The sequence below is a fragment of the Sinocyclocheilus anshuiensis genome, unplaced genomic scaffold, assembly GCF_001515605.1.
Source record: "Sinocyclocheilus anshuiensis isolate Anshui unplaced genomic scaffold, SAMN03320099.WGS_v1.1 scaffold154, whole genome shotgun sequence".
Taxonomy (NCBI): domain Eukaryota; kingdom Metazoa; phylum Chordata; class Actinopteri; order Cypriniformes; family Cyprinidae; genus Sinocyclocheilus; species Sinocyclocheilus anshuiensis.
Window position 1 is genome coordinate 1519806 of NW_015546101.1, and position 21542 is coordinate 1541347.

At 37.0% G+C, this 21542-nt stretch overlaps 2 protein-coding genes across 4 annotated transcripts in view; both read left to right on the top strand.

Moving 5' to 3' along the window:
- LOC107700443 (protein FAM189A1-like) overlaps positions 1-18833 on the top strand; it is a 19736-nt gene extending 903 nt beyond the window's left edge. The window contains exons 2-10 of one of the 2 annotated variants that reach the window (XM_016502087.1): positions 3545-3676; positions 8935-9042; positions 12490-12650; positions 13385-13544; positions 15022-15100; positions 15785-16441; positions 17551-17616; positions 17731-18053; positions 18209-18833. In XM_016502087.1, the coding sequence (XP_016357573.1) occupies positions 3545-3676; positions 8935-9042; positions 12490-12650; positions 13385-13544; positions 15022-15100; positions 15785-16441; positions 17551-17616; positions 17731-18053; positions 18209-18424 (1902 nt within the window). In that variant the 3' untranslated portion in view covers positions 18425-18833. The remainder of the gene's footprint in view (positions 1-3544; positions 3677-8934; positions 9043-12489; positions 12651-13384; positions 13545-15021; positions 15101-15784; positions 16442-17550; positions 17617-17730; positions 18054-18208) is intronic. The other variant, XM_016502088.1, reaches the window with a different exon arrangement.
- A 717-nt stretch (positions 18834-19550) lies between these two features.
- golm2 (golgi membrane protein 2) overlaps positions 19551-21542 on the top strand; it is a 14978-nt gene continuing 12986 nt past the window's right edge. The window contains exon 1 of one of the 2 annotated variants that reach the window (XM_016502089.1): positions 19551-20899. In XM_016502089.1, coding sequence (XP_016357575.1) covers positions 20573-20899 — 327 coding nt within the window. In that variant the 5' untranslated portion in view covers positions 19551-20572. The remainder of the gene's footprint in view (positions 20900-21542) is intronic. The other variant, XM_016502090.1, reaches the window with a different exon arrangement.

Sequence of the window (21542 nt, forward strand, 5' to 3'; positions counted from 1 at the left end):
CTTCACGACATGGCGGCGGCGGCAACAACAATACTACAGCGAGAATAAAAGTTACGCCGCCTTTCTTTGTGTGAACATTTGGGCGGCGTTATGCAAATCTTCCCACATCTTGACGTAGACATGTGGGGGCGTGTTAGAACAAGCCATTTTTGGTAGGCGTGGTTGACTCTTAACTTTTATAAAGAATATCTCTTTGGATTTGAGACTTTAGTCTTTGCAACTTTACAGATCTTCTTTATGCACCAAGAGCTTGAAACACTCCAAAGAGAAAGGAAGAATTGAAATTGCATCATATGACCCCTTTAAATAGATTCTTATGTCCAAAATAGCTTAGTGAAAATAGCTTAGTCCTAAACCTGTGTCTTTTTATCATCCACTCAAAACTAGCCTGTCACTAAATAATCAATCCATTGAGCAATTATAGCTCCCAAGAGCATCATTCATTAACACAATGCCCTTGTCAAGATCTCAGTAAAATTAGCTCAACAACCAGTTTCTAAGGCAGAGAGAATAAGAATGTCTGCCGGGACCCATTTTTTATGTCCTGTAATATTCTATTGGAACAGAAATAAATATTAACACCCACCACCTTTGTCCTCATAAAAATGGCTGCCTGATCGGCTGCCGAAGCTCTCAGGGGTTTTCTCGTAAAACAAAATAGAAAATTCATAATCATCAATTGTCCGGCAGTCAAGTGAATGGTAGTGGGTGAGCATCACAGTGGAAGTCAATTCACATACATTAGCCATGCTAGTGCCGAATGTCCTGTAACAAGATCACTTTGCCTTTGCTAGAAAGGAACAAATTCTTGTGATGTTATTAGAATATGAGAATACATAATGAATGCATCATGGACATTTATTCTGTTTTCTTACTGTGGTACAGTTGTCAATATGAAAGCTGTAAATTAAAGCTAAATCTAAACTAAAACTAAATCTAGATCTAAAATATGAAATCTAAAAAGCCAATTTCTCTTATTTTTATGGAAAATCATAATACCTCTAAATTGTTGTTTTTGATACTGAAGGATATCCTCAATGAATGCCACAGTATGTTTGTGTGCTGCCCATTGTGTTCTTTGAATGAAGGCTTTAGGAGATTAATACAGCAGTCAGTCTTTGTTGTGCTTTCTAATGAGTTTGATTTATCAGCTCTACAGTGGGTCCAGTGCTGGCCCAGCGCAGCATAACAGCTCAGCACGGCTTCCCCCATTTCTGTTATCCAGAACTGGACACCCCTCTTCAGCTCACAATTTATCCGCCTGATGTGGAAACAATAAATAACTAAATGATCAGATGATTCGTAGTATTCAGAATTAGTGGTAAATGAGCATACATGATACATGTAATGCAGTTTTTTTTGTAATAAAGCACAGCACAAAATCCACCGTATCTGAAACAATGGAGTTTAGTTGAAGATCTTAGGGTTATTAATAATTCGGCATCCATATCTCTGCGTACATTAATCACCAAGAAATTCTTATTTGTTTGTTTCAAACACAATTAAATGCATGACTGGTTTTCAGTGTATGGATGGCGGCTTTTATTTTAGCTTCATTCTAGTATTAGTGATCTATGTTTGTGGCTTGCATTTTCAACACAAGCTTCTGTTTTAACATACATACAATAAAATGTATGTTTTTTATTTGTAGAATTTCAACTGAACATATTCAAGCATTCAGGTTTTGTTGTAGACTTTTTTTTCTGACATCAGTATATATTTATTAAAACATGAAAATCCAGCTTAATGGCAAAGCTATTTTATATTTTGTGATTCAACAGTGAGTTAATGTCCATTCAGTTCAGTGGTAATTAGAAACTGAAAGTAACTGTCTTGTGTAGTGGGCAGTCAGTCGGAAGAACACACTCTGATGAAAAGAAAAAACAACAACCTTGCTTTATAAATAATGATCAGACATTTTTGAGATGAATGCACAGTGAAAGTGTTGATGGCTCTTTGAAATGGAACCTGAAAATGCTTTAATGATTCATCTCACAAAGGATTGAGCACACACGACATTATGTGGCATGAGCTCAATTGAATGTGTCATACAGATGAAATATTCAGGTGATTTCAATCATTTTGTCTACTGTGAAGAAATCACTGTGGTTGATATAAAATCATACATTCATATAATCAAATATAAATGATCACACTTTTTCTCCTAGTGTAATGAAAAGAAGCTTAAATTGTGACATTTTTTGGCATGTGAAATCAGTGGGAAACTATCCAATTTTTATCCCAATTACTGTATATATATAGATAATGACTTTTTTCCCTTTTTTCTTTTTTTTCTTTTCTCTTCTTTTGTATTCTTTTCTTTTTTTTTTTCTCCAGCAAATGGATATTAGATATCACCAAGCATTTGAAGTTTCGTTAAATCTACAGTGGGGAGTTTTGTCTCACAAGATACTAATTTAAAAAATCAATAGGAATTAATAACATGGTGATCTTTCTATTGTCCTCTCCTTCATAATCATCCAGTAATTCTCCATAATTTAACAGACGCAAAACCCTGTTTTAATCACCTGTCGTCATGGAAACATGACATTGAGAACTCAATGGCAGTTCTCACCTGGTGCTGTTGTGCAAAAAAACAGGTCAGGTAATTATCCTTCCCTTTGTCTACAGGTTTAGACCAGACCTAAAGACAGACCTCTGTCTCCATCAGTCTCTACTCCACCTAATTTAGGGATTAGCATGTTGGATTAAAGCATCTCTCCTCTCTGCCTACTACTGAACGCTCATCTCCTCAGAGACATGATCCCGCCATGACTGAAATATTAATGAAGTTGTTTCCCCCATTCAATTAACCCCTGCTTGCAAAGTTCACACATTGCTTTTGTGCAATATCGGTCAAATGGCGACTTAGTTTCAGTCTAACACAAAAAGCATTTATAATGCTGGACCACCATGTATGGGCTTTATTAAGATCTTTCTTAACAAACATGTATGACTGGGCTAATACTGTTCAGTTCAAGAATATGAGCCTTATTAATGTGGAAGACTTGCTCATTTCTCTTCCTTTTTCAATACATTAAGCTTCCACAAATATGCAGCTACTTTTTGTTGTGAAAAAAAAAATGTGGTAAAGGTGTACACATTGAAAAAGATTTAAATTTAATTTGTGTATTTATATATATTATAAATATGACCCTGCCTTCTAGCTGCCAGCTATACTTAATATTTGTCATTTATGATAACTTTTAACTATCAAAAATGTTTAAATTCAATGCCATCAAGACGCAGAAGAATTTTTGGATATACCTCGAAATTAGTTTTTGTTGACAATTTCTCTAGGGGTAATATGATCCTGCTTCTTTCAGGCAGACAGGGAACTCTATTTGACATCTCCTGAACAAGTGTCATCATTGTAATGCGCTTCTGATGGAAGGAATTTAGTGTGTTACAATTGTGCCTGGCCTGCCCTGTTTTCGTGTTTGTTTTTACCTTGAGCAGTCACACAATTTACTGTCCATTTTATGCAGAAATAAACATTTCACTTGCATGAAGCTGAAACCAGTTTGTTTCTGTCCTTCTGCAGATTAAATTTGACAGTGACGGTGTGTGTGTCTGCTGTGAGCTCGAGCACATGAGATCCACCTGTAATAATCTGGGAGATACGCTTAAACTCAACCCGCTGAGGGACTGCAACACCATACGTCTCCGTCTGAAGGTATCATAGTGTGTGTGTGTGTGTGTGTGTACATGTAGGTGTCTGTAACATCCTGGTATCTGTATCTTTTAACAAAATAAATGAGATATGATGTTTGGAATTGATTTCAGAACATCATCAAAATAGCCAGATAATTTTCTTTACATTGTTTAATAGCCTCTTCTATCAATTTGATATTCCAGTATTAAGATATTTTTTAAATCATTCTAATTAGACTTTTTTTCTAATTTGCCTCAGTTAATGAATATTTGATTAGACAAGTAAATAAGAACAATTAAATACATTAGACAGGTATATGATCATTATTTTATCATTTTGATGATACACAATGTTTTTGAATTTGTATTAGATTTGAAAGCATGCATATATTGTTTTGAAAATCTCTAATCTTATGTAATTAACCAGATTAAAAACTCTCATTATCGATAAAAAGTATTTAAGAATAAATCAAATGGTAGTGTCACTAGAGACAACAGTGTAGTACCCGACAGCATCTTCTTAGGGACAGTACTGTGCATTACCGTTCAAAAGGTTGGGGTAAGTAAGATTTTTGCACATCTCTTATGCACATCAGGGCTGCTTTTATTTGCTACAAATATGGCAAAAACAAAAACCGTAATATTGTGAAATATTATTACAATTATTACAACTGTTTTCTATTTTAATATATTTCAAAATGTAATTTATTCCTGTGATGGGAAAGCAGAATTTTCAGCAGCCATTACTTCAGAAATCATTCTAATATGCTAATTTGGTGCTCAAGGAACATTTCTTATTAACATCAATGTTGAAAACAATTGTGCTGATTAATATTCAGGATTCAGGATAACTTTATGAATAGAAAATTCCAAAGAACAGAATTTATTTGAAATAGAAATCTTTTTGTAACATTATTCATGTCTTTACTATCACAATTGATCAGTTTAATAAAATAAAATATTTTCTGTCTGACCCCAAGTGTTTGAACGGTAGTGTACGCTGTATATTATTAAGGATTGTATACACAGTCTGAGTAAGAGAGAGTAGAAATTGAATGGATTGCACTGTAAAGTACTAAGAGATTTGAGTATGGTGTGCTGTAATTCGAGTTTGCAGTAAAAATCTGCAGGTTCAGACCCAGGTAGGGCTGATGTAGAACTACAAGAGATCTTGAGACCTCAATCTTCTCTGGCACCATTATACCTGTAGACAAGCACTTAACCCCAAGTCACTCCAAGGGTATGGTCCCTGCAGGAATGGCACTGTAAGTCACCTTGGACGAAAAGTACCTGCTATATGATGAGTAAGTTTTCAGTGTTATGAATATTGTAGTGTTCCTTTAGTAAATTAACATGGGTCGCTTTGCAATCCTACATTTTTTGATGCTATGCTTATTTCTGGGATTGTGTTATTCTTCTAGTATATACAGAGACATTTTAATGGTTTTGATTTGTACTCTTGTTCTGCTATTTGGCTTTAAATGTTGTTTTTGAGCACCAAGAATTTTCACATTATATTTTTGAGGAATACATTTGTAAAATATCGCACTTATAGCCTGGAGAAGTTTTTTTTTTTGGCTCCGCTCCCATGCACATTTGCTGGGTTCCTCCAGGGATTTCTCCATTTTCAAACACTTTTTCGTTTGAATTTTAGAGAGTATTTGAACCATTTAGCAGAGCAAGAATTACACGCTATTTCCGAAAACGTCTGCCTTATTGGACACGTCTCTTCATGTTGCACTGTGGGTCTCTCTCTGATATGCAGATGAGACTCAGTCATCATTAGTTATGCATCTTCAATTAGCGCTCGCCGCTGGTTCCCTTTCCAGTGTCTAAGCAATTCACTCATGCTAGCCATGATCTCGGCGCATTTGGCAGCTTTTGAAACGGGTTGTGGTGAACTACACATTTACTTGTACAAAGCAATTGCCACTCTTTATGAAATCAAGACAAACACTTGCTTGTAAACGCTTGCTTATAAATGCTTCTTTACATGTTTTCATTATTTCAAACTTAGAAAAACACAGTAAAATCTTCTTTCTCTGTACAGACTTTGTATTTGTGAGTCTTTGTGTGTTTGTGACATTATAAATGTAATGTCTCAGTTCAGATGATTTGTATTTTATTAAGTGTGCTGATTAATTCTACAGTGTAAATTACAGTGAAACTATCTTTACCTTGCTGAGAATGAAAATAGCTGGTTACACACAAATTCTGAATTGAAAGTAAAAAGAGATTTATATCAGTGTTATTTTAGTATCATTTAAATACTATTATAATATTTAAATGAATTATATTAATATTTTCAATTTAGCATTAATCATTTTGTTGTGCTTTTGTAATTTTTATTATTTTGTTGTTGTTTTTTCATATTTCTATTAAGCCTTATTTTTGTTTTACTTTTAATTTGAGTTATTTTAGTTCTTCAACTGAAACGTATTTATTTCAGTTAGTTGCCAAGGAAACATTTTTTTTTGTTTAAATTCGTTTTTCATCTAATATTTATATTTTGTTTTATTTTATCTTTATTTCAATTACTGAAAACCATTTTTAATAGTTTTAGTTTTAATCACCAATAACAACAGTGGACTATATAAATGAATTCCCTCAGCCAGCCTCACACATTGCCGAAATATAAAAGATTCACACACAAAAAGAGAGGCAAACCCTTAATATTTGACTGTTGATGAATATGATATCGGTAGCACTTACTCAGATGGAGTTATGAAGCATCAATAAGATTTACATTTTAATGCTCTTATTGATGTCTGAAGGTTTTATGTCTTTTCATGGCCAGTCAGGTCAACTGAGATGCCTATAAAGACCATAGGAGCAATTAATGTTATGACTCATTGGCATATCATACCATGTGGCTCCCTCATTGTAAGGGCCATTATATCCCACTGGTGTATGTCATAATGACACACTCGTTTTCCTTCAGGACTCATTTGAGGTATAATACCTTAAGGCGTTTGTCAGTGACATGTCAGTACTATCATGTCAGTTTGCAGTCCAGCAACCACTCAGATAACTGGTTTAGACCCTCATCAACATTAAGTGAATGCAAGAAATAGTTCCATGTCCCATCAACTTTAAGAACTGAATGAATGTATTATCAGAATGAAGGTGGTAAGGTACAGGCATGCACTTTCATCACAGTTTTTTTGTTCTGCTTGTCGTCAGGGAGACAAGTGTTAGCACTGCTGGCTCAAAATGAGAAGAGCAGGTGTTTCTCAGTGGAGCTGACCTAGTACCTCTGTTAGATTTACTGGAACACAACCCCACGGGCTAGTTCTGCATCCTCCTAGATTTAGTCCAGTCATAACATTAGATGTTGTCTAGGAGGTGCATAGGCATTGTCTTGATCTGTTTGATCGCCACATTTCACCACTACTGTTGAATCTACAGCACAACAACAGAAATCATATTTTACCCAGTGTAAGTTTAATGTCTGAATAAAATAAAGGCTAGAAAAAACATCTTTCTGTTAAGAAGAATTCGCAAGCTGCATACAAAAACAAATGTACGGGCATAACAAGTGTAGTTCAATTGATGAGTAAATGCCTCTTCTTTTCATGAATTGTTCAAAATGACTTTGAATCAGTCTGATGAATCTTTCACTTAATATACTCACTGAATCAGTCAGAGTGATTACTGAATCAACATCTGCACTTACTGAACTGCAAGTTATCATTACTTTATCATTAGTGATGTCTGTTTTGAAATGAAGCAAGTTTTGTGTACTGGTGTAGTGTGTCATTAAACATTGTTTTTCAAATGAATAATATATTGATATATAATTTAAAACATTTTAAAAATGGATATAACATTTTAAAACTAAACCAAAAAACAAAATGCATTAGAGTGAGTCTCTTCTTTCCAGAGCTTCTTTGTGTGCATTTGTATAAACACATCCACTGCCCCCAAAGAGCGGGTCTTGGCCTTTTCTGGGGGTTAGATGATTGTACAGTCATGTAGAAGTGGTTAGGCCTGTCCGGTCCTCTTAGGATGGGCTCCTTTCACCTAAAGGGCTTGTGCACATTTAAGAATTCAGCATTTTCCTTGAGGACATCACTGGGTCACATACACTCCATCTTGTCACAACGAGATATCAGACAGGGCTCGGATAGCAGGTGTGTGTGATGGGCTGTCGTATATACTGAATGTAAGTAACATTTTTATGGAGGCAGAACTACCACCCAGCTCAGTCTGGTAGAATTTCGAACAGTGCCAGTGACCTTCCTTTGTTTTTTCTTTCAGTGATCTCTTTCTTCTAATGACTCACTATTTACACTGGATACATGCTGAATTCTGAAATTGTAAATTCTGTCATTGCCTTCCTCATTTGCTCCTGCTTAGGTTAATGTGTTATGCTATATGGTATATGTTATGGTTTGATATTCTTAAAATCCCAAGATTCATTTACTTTTACTCTATACCTGTGTTTTCTTGCAATACTTCTTGCAATTCCTCGTGGACTGCACACAGTACCGAATCACAAGTAGTGATAAGTAGTATTATATATGGGTAGATGTATACATGTTGTATTTCGTGGGAGTTTATAAGTAAAGTTTTCTTAAGGTTATATATATTTTTATTACATTTTCACACATTCTTATCGATCTAAAACCTTCGTTTTAGTTGTGTTTATTACATATCTTATATTAATGGCAGTTGAACTGCATAGTTTGGGCATTGTTAATTTTTCAAATTAATATGTTTTTACCAAATTAGAAAGTTCCTGTAAAGTTTACATCAAAAGCATTGAAACAATAGACAATGTAAATGAAATATACTGAATGGAATCAGATCAACTGAATCAGGATCTAATCAAACTGAATCAGAATGTGGGAATGGAATCGAATAGACTTACTAGTCGTTGAATGGGAATGGATTTTTAAGGCTGCACACGGAATTTCCACATTGCAACTTTTAGTTGAGCTTTTTTATGCTTTTGCAGAACAATAATGCCATGCATAAGTCCCACTTTGGTGACACCATTATCCCTTTTAAACCATTATGTCATAGCCACTCTCTCTCTTCCACACATTTGTTCTTTCCTATCTGCCGTTTTTCCGCGGCTTTCTCATTCTGACAAACAGAACAATAAATGTTCATGCCAGGCTGAGGTTTTTGCAGCAGAACAATTGCCACTCTAGTTTATTTTCTGTCTTTCTCTCACTCTCCTTCTGTCCCTCTGTGTCTCTTGCTCTTTGATTCACACCTTCTTGTCCTCTCTCTTCTTATCCCTGTCTCTCCATTTCTCTCTCTGTCTCCCAGGAGCTGCTTTTCAGTGTGTGTGCACTGAATGTTATCTCCACCATTGTGTGTGCTCTGGCCACGGCTGTGTGCTGTATGCAAATGGTTTCTACTGATTTACTACAGATGGTAAGTGTGATCCATACCGCAATGTGTGTGCGTCTTTCTGAGTGTGTTAATGCACATTACATTTTCCCAATACATCATGGAGAAAAGATCAGACAATCAAGACAAGTGAAAATGTAAAAGTTTAATTAGCGAAATGCCAGAAAAATAGTCTATAATATATACACATAACCATCGACAGAAAAGGCAGTTTAATCAGATTTCATTAGTGCATCTTATATTGACCTAAAAAATGTTTTTCAGTAAGTACAATTCAGAGCAATATGAACAAATCATGAAATATATCCTGTGACTTAGTCTTCAGACACTTTCCCAAGAGTAACCTGATTTCCTTTTGGATCAAAGAAATAATCAAGTCTAGAAACAAATGCTGATTTTTGGATCTTCCGATCTTTTTTTTGGCTCTCCAGCAGGGGTCATAACAGAGTGGTCTTGGACTTTGTAAAATTAGTTGGCTTTATTTAAAGTAAGGAAACCCATTGCTTTCATAAAATGACAGTAAATAGGCTTAACTCTTAATTGAAAAATATTTGTCGGGTATATCTGAATGTACAAAGACTTCAGTTCCAAGTTATTTGAATGTACATTTTCACTAGTTTACAGGATAGTTCACCTAAAAATGAAAATTTTCTGACCCTCATGTCATTCCAAACCTGTATGAATTTCTTTTTGCTGCAGAACACAAAACAAGATATTTTGAAGAATGTTGCCAGCCAAACAGTTTCGGTTCCCATTGACTTCCATTGTACTTTTTATCCATATAATGGCAGTCATGGAAACAAAACTGTTAGGCTACCAACATTCTTCAAAATATCTTATTTTATGTTCCACAGGCGAAAGAATGTCATACAGGATTGGAACAACATGCAGGTGAGTGAGTGATGACAAAAATTATTTATTTAATATTTACATATTTGGGTGGCCTTTAAGTATACTTACATTTTTTAATTTGTAGGACAATTATTGTTTACTCTTCCTTATGTTATGGGTTTCCTCACTAAGTAATTCAATTAAAGTTTTATTAAATTTTTCATTATTCTGATACCTACTGTATCAACCTGGATATGACATCACACAAAATTCAAGGTTTATGGTTACCACTGCAGGCACATTTGTCACCCATGATTAATTTATTACATTTATTTTGCATCCAAAGAGTTGTATTCAGCTCTTCTCTTATGCAGAATAAAACAGGGTTCTCTAAGCCACTGATGCTATGACAAGAGTCTTCATCTCATTTGGTTGTACTTCAAGCAGATTTGTCAGAAATACTATTAATTTCTTAAGTGTAAGATTACATGAGGATGAGACCACAGACGTTACAATGCTCAGTGGGATCTGTCTTTTTCAGCCAGCCTGTTTTATGTGAGAGAAAATAAACTTGTGGGACATAAAGTTTTAACATTCTTTAAGAGTGGGCTATGTGTGGTTTATGGGCGCTGCAGTAAATTGCACAGCCTCATGGATGGATGCAGCAGAGGCATGGGCACAGGGAAATTAATTGAGATGAGTTATATTAGCATGGCTGCGGCTCTGTGAATCGCTGGAGCAGTTGTGGGATTAGTTTTGACTCGGGGCACAGAGTGGCAAAGCGAGAAATCATTGCTGTTACCAGCTGCACAGTCCTTGTACAAAGACAACAGAGGCCCGAGGGCAGGGATGAGGTGAAGCACTGCATGGAGCTTTTCCCTTTGCAACTGTATTAAGTGATTTCACCACAACCTGTTCATTTGTATCTTATCTCTGTATATATGGTTATTTTGAATCATGATTTTGGCTTTGTGATATAATGCCTTTATGTTGCTAGATGTACTTATCAGTCATTTACGGTCATTGCCTTTCTTAATGATCTTTAAGGATCAGATTGATCTATTCAAGGATGATTTCAGTGCCTTCTGATTGATGAGCCTTCACATATTCTAAGAAGTCATCAACAGGAAAGTGCATTGTCATCATAAAAACGTTCTGAACCTATCCTTGAACTTGCAAGAATGCCACAAAAGGAGCTACTCTACCCATCTGAACTTTTCACCGGCTGATTCATGGATAGAACTTTAAAAGCAATTTTAGAGGGATAGTTCACCCATAAAGGAAAATACTGTCATCATTTACTCACATTCATGTCATCCCAAATTTTATATTCCCAAATTTCTTCTTCTGTGGAATATAAAGATATTTTGAGAAATGCCTTTTTTGTTCATACAGTGGAAGTGAATGTTCACATTCTTCAAAATATCTTTTGTGTTCTGAAAGGGAGAGTAAATGATGACATAATTTTCATTTGCGGGTAAACTATCCCTTTAACCATTCACACAATGATATCTCTTGAAAATCACCATGGATGACAACCTTTGACCCTTCCTCATCATTCTATATGGCTCTTTTCTTAATGTCATATGTTTTTCTATTTCTTATATTATAACCTAAATTCTACATGGCTGATGAAAGGGATTATGACCACTATGTAACTCTCGCAATACATCAAAATTAGAAGGAACAATAAGATTTGGAATGATTATATTCTTTGCTTTGAAGTAAAATCCTTCTTTCAATTTAATAATTCATGCATCAGAGGGTTAAATTGCATAAAATGAAACTCGTTAGCCAAAGTGTCTCAGCAGGGTGAGAAAGGGCCCTAACTATCCTATCTGTTCTCATATCTTTGCAAAATATCCAGACCTACTTATGTCTTTTTTTTTATTTCTTTTTTTATATTGTAACCCAACTGACATCCTACTTTTAGTCTTCATTGTTTTGGACACAGTGGTTTTCATAGTTTGCCTTATTTGAACATAATGAAAATTATCTGACTTCAAAGAACAGTATAATACGGTGAATGTTTCATTAGAGGGTCATCAAATAGCCTACAATGCCATTCAAATGTTTGGGGTCAGTAGGGTTTTTTTTTTTTTTAATTAATACTTTAGCAAGGACACATTTAATTTATCAAGGGTAACAGTAAAAAAATCTTTTTAAAATAAATGCTGTTCTTTTGAACGTTCTATTCATTAAAGAATCCTGAAAAAATGTGATCCTGTCCTGAAAATCACAGATTGCACAAAAAATATTAAGTAGCACAACTGTTCTCAACATTGATAATAATAAGAAATATTTCTTGAATGCCAAATCAGCAAATTAGAATTATTTCTAAAGGATCATGTGACAGTGAAGACTGGAGTAATGGCTACTAAAAATCAGCTTGGCATCACATGAATCAATTACATTTTAAAATATATTAAAATAGAATACAGTTATTTAAAATTATAATAGTTCATAATATTACTGTATTTACTGTATTTTTGATTGAATAAAATCTTGGTGAGTATAAGAGACTTCTTTCAAAAATAAATAAATAAAATAAAATAAACAAGCCTTACTGACCCTACACTTTTGAACAGTTGTGTATGTTCTATTTTTTTTTAAACTCACTCTTTTAACCTTTTTCATCAGTTCATGCCACACAGGGCACGTGCCTTGAGCGTGGACTGTATGACCCCTCATGGTACCATCTTACACCAGACGCTGGATTTCGACGAGTTCATCCCACCCATCCCCCCTCCTCCCTACTACCCCCCAGAGTACACCTGCACACCTGTGATGGAGGGCCAGAGGTAAACCCGCACATACAGACACACAGCTCACGTCCCAGCTGACAGGAAATGACATAATATTTGCGCATTATCTGAGAAACGGTTTGTTCTCAGATTGCTTGGCTGCAAATCCTGTGCTCTGAGAAAGAGGTTTGTGCATTTGTGAATAGATTGATTCACAGAGATTTGTGAAATTGCCCCATGGAATGATTATGAAAAACATCCATCTTTTTTTTTTTAAATTGGACCTATCCACAATCATGCTGTGTAAGTGCAGGTATTAATGCAAACTGCTCTGAGAATCCATATTATGGAACACAAGTGCCCATGGCCTGGTGTAAATCCACAATTGATTTCTCTGTCTCGCACTGTGAGACACTCTACCCACCATCCCATCATAAAAAACGTGCTGATGAGGCTGTTTAGCCCGCGGCCACACTAATGTGTCAACAAAGCAGTAAATACATTGAGAGCAAGAGCAGCCCAACAAGAATGCTTCAAAGCACAATCAGTGTCAGGATGTGGTAATACACAAGAAACAACTGAAAAAAAAAAACACAGATTCCTCCCCCTCCTATATGACAGAGGGAGTCTGGTTAATTAAAAGAATGGGATATATAACTCTCTGTGATAAAGAGGAAATGGTTTCATTTTCCACTGTTCCTAAATCATCCCCACCAATATAATATAGCCAAATGTGTTGAAGCATTGATTCAGTGTTGTAATCATGTTTTACTATCATCTCTCTCCATTAGAGGGTTGCATCTGGACTTTCCACATTCTCCCTTCAGTGCTATTTATGGGGTGCCTATAAACAGCCCCGGGGTTCTATATCCATCTGAGTTGCCACCACCCTATGAATCTGTCGTGGGACAGACACCTGCCAACCAGGTGACACCTTTTCTACATACTACTGTAATATTGCATGATGATTTGGCTACTGTCTAGTATTAAGTTGCATGACTATTTGTTTTAATTTAACACAATATCAGATGATTTTTTTGAGCATGTTTCACGAAAAGAAAGTGTCATTTTGGGTGGCTACAATTTTGATGTTCAATTTTGAAGGAGTCATTTAACAAGAGACACACCACATAGCCCCCCAAATAATCCAAATTAATTTAAATTCAGAAATTAAAACATGCCCATCATGAATGAGGTGTATTTAAGTCTTTGTATGTGTATGCATTTGATGTATTTTTGAATAGATGAGCATCACATCATTGATCCTTTTCCTGTTTTATTATAGTTCCTGGTTTCTTATAGATCGTACTAGTTTGCAGGTATTTCAGTCTTAAAGTAATGCAGACTCTATGTTTTAGCTTAACACCAATTCAGCAATATTCCTCCTCATCAGTTGCACTCATTTGTCTGTGTAAAGCTCGACAGTCAAAAGGTCCTTCGGTGCACTTGAGGGGCTGAAAGAAATTAATACAAGTGCCTTTGTATGATGGATTATAATTTTCTCTGGAACACATCAGCAATATAGGTAGGAATTTCATTCCATTTAAAAGAATTTGGCTTTCTTACGGTGAGAGCAGGGCCTGTTTTAGAACAATGATTTTCCATCAAATTTCTCTTCTTCACCTGATGAAAGGGAACAAGTTCTCCTCTCTGCAAAGAGATGCACAAAGAACCACCCAAACCTTTCAAATCCAGCGACTGAGCCCGTGATTATGTTTTGTGTGTTTTGAAGTTTTGTTTGCTACCTAAAGGAGTCTGATTAAAAAGGGATAAAATACCAAGAGGTTTCCTTGATTTTAGACCTTTCTCATGTGAAGCTATTGATAACCATCTGCGAACAAAGCACCAGGGGCATTTCAATCAGTGGAGCCATTTCTTACCTGAACAAGCCTGAGAAGCTTTGAAAACAGCAATACTAGAAAGAGACAGGAAGACATATTTTTAAATTGATATAGTCAGCTTTATTTATAGCTACTGATTGTAACCTGCAGCTTATTTTCCACATTTTTATAAAGTCCCTCTGTGCTGTGAAATAAGCTCTCTCTATATAGGATGAATACTCTGTAGTTTATGTGTTTTGGACCAATCTTTTTTTTTTTATGGAAACCACACAGTGAGCAGTCATAATAATGCAGACGTTTGGAGTGCAAATGTGATCTTAGAGAGCCCCCTGCAGGTCACAAGATGGCACAGTTGTTTTAAAGCACTGTGTGATGCCAGATGTCAGACTGCAGCAGACTCCTCAGTGCCAGATGTTCTGATGTCTGATTCTCCGCCTTTTGCAGTTGTTTGTTATCATCCTCAGGTGTAAGACCGTTTTCAATCACCATCCTCTCCAGAAGGTTACACTCAAAAGCCTTTGAGTTCTAAACACGTTATTGATCAGCTTGTTAGAAATGTAATTAAAATGTTTTTTTCTCCCATCCAGATCACCACCAGTCTTGAGCAACAGGTCACAGAGTCCAGTCTGTGTGAAAGGAACACCACAGCTGGCCTTAGCACTCAGGGTGAGGATGCTGCAAGCATATTTATTAACAAACACAAAGTCAGAAGTCTTCGCTTTCTTTGGTGTATATATGTGGGCTGTTTAGTGTGAAAGACTTTTTCTAATCTTACATTCTTTCCACATTAGCATAATGCATCTGTAATGTTTGATGGAATAATAGTTCTCAATTTGCTTTGCTTCACATGAGGGCAAAAAAGTAAATCACACAGATTTTGCTCATGTTCAAGTTGGTCACTGACCAACAGAAAGTTGCTTGGTTTGAAACGGACTTCTGTGTGAGCTGTGCTTTATACATATCTATTGAATAATGCAAATGGTATTGACTAATGTGACCACATCTTTGGACTGACTAGGAAAACTGACAATTTTGTAAATGTGCAAACTGCAACACAAGCAAACACAAGATTCACAAGCCTAAAAATGAATTCCTATTTAAATTCAATGAATATTCCACAATATTACTGTATTTTTGATCAAATAAATGCATCTTTGGTGAGCATAGGAAGCTTCTTTCAGAAGCATTAAAAATCTGACGGACCTTAAATTTTTGAACGGTACTGTGGTTGTATATAAATTATATACATTATATTATACATCTACAGACAAAACACTCATTTAACTCATTTAACTCATTTAACAGCCTTCAGTCATTGTCTGTACGATAATATGGTCTCTGTTCCCTTAGCCTCTGTTGATAGTGCTTCCCTTATGGTGTCTGAGATGGCAGACATCCCTGATCACAGCTGTTCCTCAGAAGACATGTGTTCTCTAGAAGTACAAGACTCTGATTCCTCTCCTTATGGCACTTTGCGCATTGTACCTACTGACGGTAGCTGCACAAGTCTGGATCACAGCTCCCACTCTTCCCTGAGATGGCAGACCCCTGCTCGACTGGACCACAGCGAGTCCTCTGTCACGCAGGATTCGAAGCTCCACTCTTCCCAGTTGTCTCCCGATGCTGTTAACGTGCCTGAGGAGGAGATTACATGCGTTAAACCCATGTCTTGCACACAGCACAGAGAACGAACCAATAAGAAGCTTACCCTTCTTTTCCCTCCAAGCACACCATCACAATGTGCTTCCAACTCAGCAGTGACCTCCACTGCCACCGCAGCTTCTGCTCTGACCCCCTCACCCACCGCTCAACTGCGGGGAACCCGGCTGTGCTTCAGCGTCTGGTCCCCATCATCTTCTTCCTCACAGCCCCATGCTACCTCTGCCCTCAGCAACTCCAGTCAACGTGAGCGGCCCCGCACACTCCGAACCACCAAAGGGTATCGGAAGCTGGCGAGGATTGTGCGTTCCACTAGTGAACCCATATCCTGTACTTCCATATCTAGAAGTACGTGAGTCCTTTTTCTCTCTGTGGATCTATAGGGTTTTTCACACTGAACTGTTAACCATTCATTCATTCTAAACCTTAGCTTAACAGAATCCTAGCTTAGCTTTTTCCATGTTTCACGCTGTACATTTGTAAAACCCAAGCTAATGCTCTTATTTGCAGGGTCAATATTATTGATTGGACAAACACAATACATGACCTGTTTAAATAGCGGTTTGTCTCACTCTTGCGCATCAGTTGGGCTTATATGGATTTATTAAATTGATCAAAAGTGAAAGACATTTATATTACAAAATATTTCTATTTGAAATAAATGCTGTACTTTTGAACTTTTCTGAACTATTCATCAAAGAATCCTAAAAAAGTAACAGTTTCCACAAGAATATTAAGCAGCACAACTGTTTTCAATATTAATAATAAGAAGAAATGTTTCTTGAGCACCAAATCATTATATTTTAAAATTATTTCTGAATGATCATGTGACCCTGAAGCCTGGAGTAATAGCTGCTCAAAAAAATCAGCTTTGCCATCACAGGAATAAAAGTAGGCTAGTTATTTTAAATTATAATGTTTCACAATATTACTGTAGTTTTTACTGTATTTTGGATAAAAAACTTTTTTTTGAATGTCAGTGTATTCCTGACTGTATTTTGTCCTATATATATTTTTTGGACCACAATGGTAATCATAATTTTTTACCTCAATTGATTTGTTCTGTCAGTGTTTGACATTTAGATTTTTCCTTCAAATGCTGAAACAAAATGCAATGCCTAAAAGTTCTGTGACTGAAGAAGTGCATAATGACACAAAAGTAGGACTGAAGCTTCTTCAGTGCATGCTTTCGTAACTCAGGGTTAAAATCAGTGCAAACTCAGTTTCAAAACTACAAATGGGAAATTTTTAGTTTATCTGGGGTTTAAAAAGACAATAAACCGGGTTAAGCTCATTATGAAAACCACATATGTGTAACTTGAGTTTATACAATCATTGCTTTGTTGTAGGTAGAGGAAAAATATATGATCTTTGCACATCATATCATACAGCATCATATTAAGTCATTAATAACCCATGAGCAATCTGGAAACCTGAGCATGTGATTTCACTTGCAGGTGACCCTTGTGCTCCTGCTTCTAAACATCCACCTGAGGACTCCTCACAGACTCCCTGTGATCAAGGTTGCACCTTATTTCTGTTTTCCCTGTAACACAGTATTCAAAAGATACAGTTATTCATTCTCAAGTAAAATTATGGTTCTTAGAATAAACATACTAATGCATTGCTTTGAACAGCATGTATGGAGCTCTCTGAGAGCGCCCGACACCCTTCTGCCAAACAAAGCAGCCGAGGGGGCAAGAAGCAGAAGGACGGTGGAAATGTGGACATCCAACTCAAACCTCACATCCCTCACTCAATGTCTACAGAACGGCCACAGTCTCTCGCAGACCTCAAAACTTACAAAGACACCAAAGTGCTGGTGGCCAAGTTCCTGGAACACTCGAGCTGCAGTCTACCTCCGGAGGTCCAGCAGGTGGTCAACAGCATTAAATGTGTTATTAAATCTGATGAGAAACACATGGAGGAGGCCATTTTCAGTGCAAGCATCATTGATCAGGTGAATTTGGCATATTTTTGTGTATAATATATAATGCTTACCATATGACCTGAAATGAATACATTTAGTTTTACTGTATGCTTTAATAGTTGAAAGTGAAATATCACAACTGAATTACGTTGGGGATGTTTGTTTTTCTCATATCCTTCACACAGTTGATGACACAGTCACAGAAGATCATGGGCAGCCAGAGGAAGCATGCTCATGAAGACCTGCATTTACAGAGCTGTGGAGCTTTGAGTTCCCCGTCTTCAACCTTGCGCCGTCCACCCAGAGGATCCAGTCAGACAGATGTCCCTGCTATGCTGGATCATCAGCCTCCACGCCAGCCTCAAAGCCACATTAGTGTATGCAGAGAAACTACACTTTGACCCTCCGGACTACAAACACTCTTTTCCTCATAATCCTCTGAATATGTGCCAAGGACAAGTCCTAACTCTCATCAGCAGAAAACTGTAGCTCTTGAAAAACAAAAAACAGTTATTATAGAGTTGATGCTCTCTCGTATGTAAAAAAAAATAATAATAAAAGAAAAGAAAAATAAAGAAAGCCAGAGTGTTTACCTGCAGGGGTATATATTTGTATTTTATTGTCAGAAAAAAAGTAAAATATTTGTTAAAGTGAATTTGCTACTGTGCTATATAGGAGAGTGGGTCTATAATAGACCATAGAAGATGACAACATGGATTTACCTCTTCATGAAACCTTTTTTTTATTTTTTTTTTATTTAATACACAGCTTCTGCAAACGTTATGTGAATTATTGGACATACTTGGTCATTGTGTGCCACTGCAGGACAGACCTTTATGAAGCTGGATTATTCAACTTACCTCAGTGTGTAATTATTTTCTGTATTGCAAAATAAAAATGCGTCTGTTCCTATTTTATTTTTATAGACTACTATTTTAAGACCCTCAAAGTCATTGTTTGTTTGATTGAGTTACGTAAGTGCAACTCTAACAGGGTCTCGACTCTTGAGTGTTTGTGTGTGCTTAGACTTTTTGTAATGGGCCCCAAATAAAGAGCAGGCTTATTTCAGGTATATCTTGCTGTGATTATGCACTGAAAATCCTTGTTTTTGGACTAGGCTCAGTCTTTGTATTTGCTCTGCTCAAAGTTTTGGTAAATCAGACAGGGAGGCTGATTATTTGTCACACTAGATGGCAACTACTTGTTTAAATCATTTGAAGATACATTTACTGTGGCTCTTACACTTTATAGCCTTAACTGATATTTTTAATCAACCTCAGGCATTAAATGAATGTATTATATATATATATATATATATATATATATATATAAATAAAAGACATCATGAGCAACATCCCGGAATAGGTAGGGCTCCCCCATTAATGCTACGTTTTGGCTAATGATGAGAATGTTTATTCTAGTGCCATATACCTTCTCTTATTATACGAGCGTCCAATGAAAATTGAACGACAGAAGCAGTTACGCCCACAGCCAATTAGATTCGTCTAAAGTGTACTATTGTGTTCACGGATTGGTTGTTATAGCTGTCAATCACGCTCCTCTGTACACCTTACACGCTGGACGACATTTTTCTGGTTTTTATCGAGACATCCTGGTTTTCTGGTTAGATATACGAGATAAGGACACGATTACGAAATCTGATATTTTGCTGACGCGTTTACTTATGTATATATACAAATACACGGTGTTTGCGCATGCATTCTGCAGGACCGAGAACAGAGGAGGAAGGCTGGAGTTGAGTTACAGAACAAGCGAACTCTAAAGCTAGCGGTGTATGTATAGTCTATTCTGCATGGAAATGCATTTAGAGACGCGCTAAACGCATCGTTTCATTTTCTTTATACGGTGTTGTTTTATATCAGGTGCATGTGCAGAATACTGTAAATCAGGCCTTGCTAGCGGTGTCAGATGTAACGCTAATTGTCTAATAGGCTATTAGTGCTTTTTTGCTAATGGTAATAGATTTGTTTACATGCCCAATTTCGGGTTGGCTTTGTGTGTTTGTCATTGTGTGTTTAAAAGAAATCGGTATCGCGTCGTTAAACTGAAGCTAACGCACGGCTGTTGCTCCACCAGATTCACGCATGCTAAGTTACTTTAGCGAGGTTATAGCTAACATACAGCCGAACGGTGCATTCAGAAGTGTATTTATCACACGAGCATGACGGCAGAGATGACCGTAACCGAATAAAAATGCGTTATCAAGTGCTGTAGGATCAGCTCTCATAGGCCACGTCGCCCGTGTGTGCCGTTGTGTTTGATCTGCTGACAGTGGCGTCGCATGAATGCAAACAAGGAAAAGCTTGAAGTCGCCAACTGTGCGGAAGGGATCCGGTGGAGTCGTCAAGTAGTTGTGTGACCAACTTCAGGACACTTCAAGGTTGCTGTAAGCCGAATGGGGAAGAGCACAAATCTTTCGAGATAGATAACTTAGTAGAGCAGTGGCCACATCAATCGTTTTTTTCTTCTTTAAGTTACGTGCGGCGCTCACACAAAGCGAGGGATCGTAATCTCTGTTCGATTGCGCGATGATCGGCTTCGGCGCGAATCGACGTGGAGGTCGCCTCCCGTCCTTCATTCTGATCGTGTTATTGGTGATAATCGTCATTCTGTCGTTTAACTACTGGAGTGTGTCCACTAAACACGGGCGGCTGCTGGACGAGGCGGCCGAGATGCAGACGCAGGTGAAGCGCACGGACGCGGCGCGCTCGCGCCTGGAGAAGAGAAACTCCGAGCTGATGATGCAGGTGGACACGCACCGGAAACAGATCGATCAGAAGGACGGAGACTACAGCGTGCTGGAGAGCAAACTACAGGCCAGAGATGCGCTGGTCAGAGTCTGCACCGATGAAAAGGTGGGTGAGAGAAAATAACCACGAGGGTTTCCTTTTATACACATATACAGTGGGTATAGAAAAGAATCGCCCCCTTCAAAATAATAATATTTTGTTGCTTTGCAGCCTGAAATTAAGACTGTAGTATCCAGCTGTATTTACACTGTAACGTTACAGAAAATACTAATTCTGTGGACAAGTGACCGATTTCGGCTTCAGCGTCTATTTTATAGTGCAGGGGATTCTAGAGAGCATTTGATTGGACAGAAAGTTTGATGAGAAGCTGAAGTACGATGTGACGTCAAAAAAATCGTTGAGCCGTTTTGGCGGAAGTGACGAACTGCAAGCTTTGAACGCTTATATCTTCTAAATGCGAATTTTAGCCTTGTCCAAATACACACACTTGTGGTCTTTGCACTTGACTTGACTACTTAAATGACGTATTTCCTGTATTTGGCCCAAGTGTTCAAGTGAGCATGAAGACCACAAGTGTGTGTCGAACTTTTCATTACCTGATGGGACACACTTGTAGTGTTGTAAAAATGCAAGTGTTTACATAGCTTTATTTTAATTTTAAATACTTTGCATTTTAAAATCAACTTCTAAATGTCTGTTCAGTAGTCCCTATAACAGATGACACAATTTAATTAAGTGATAAAAAGCA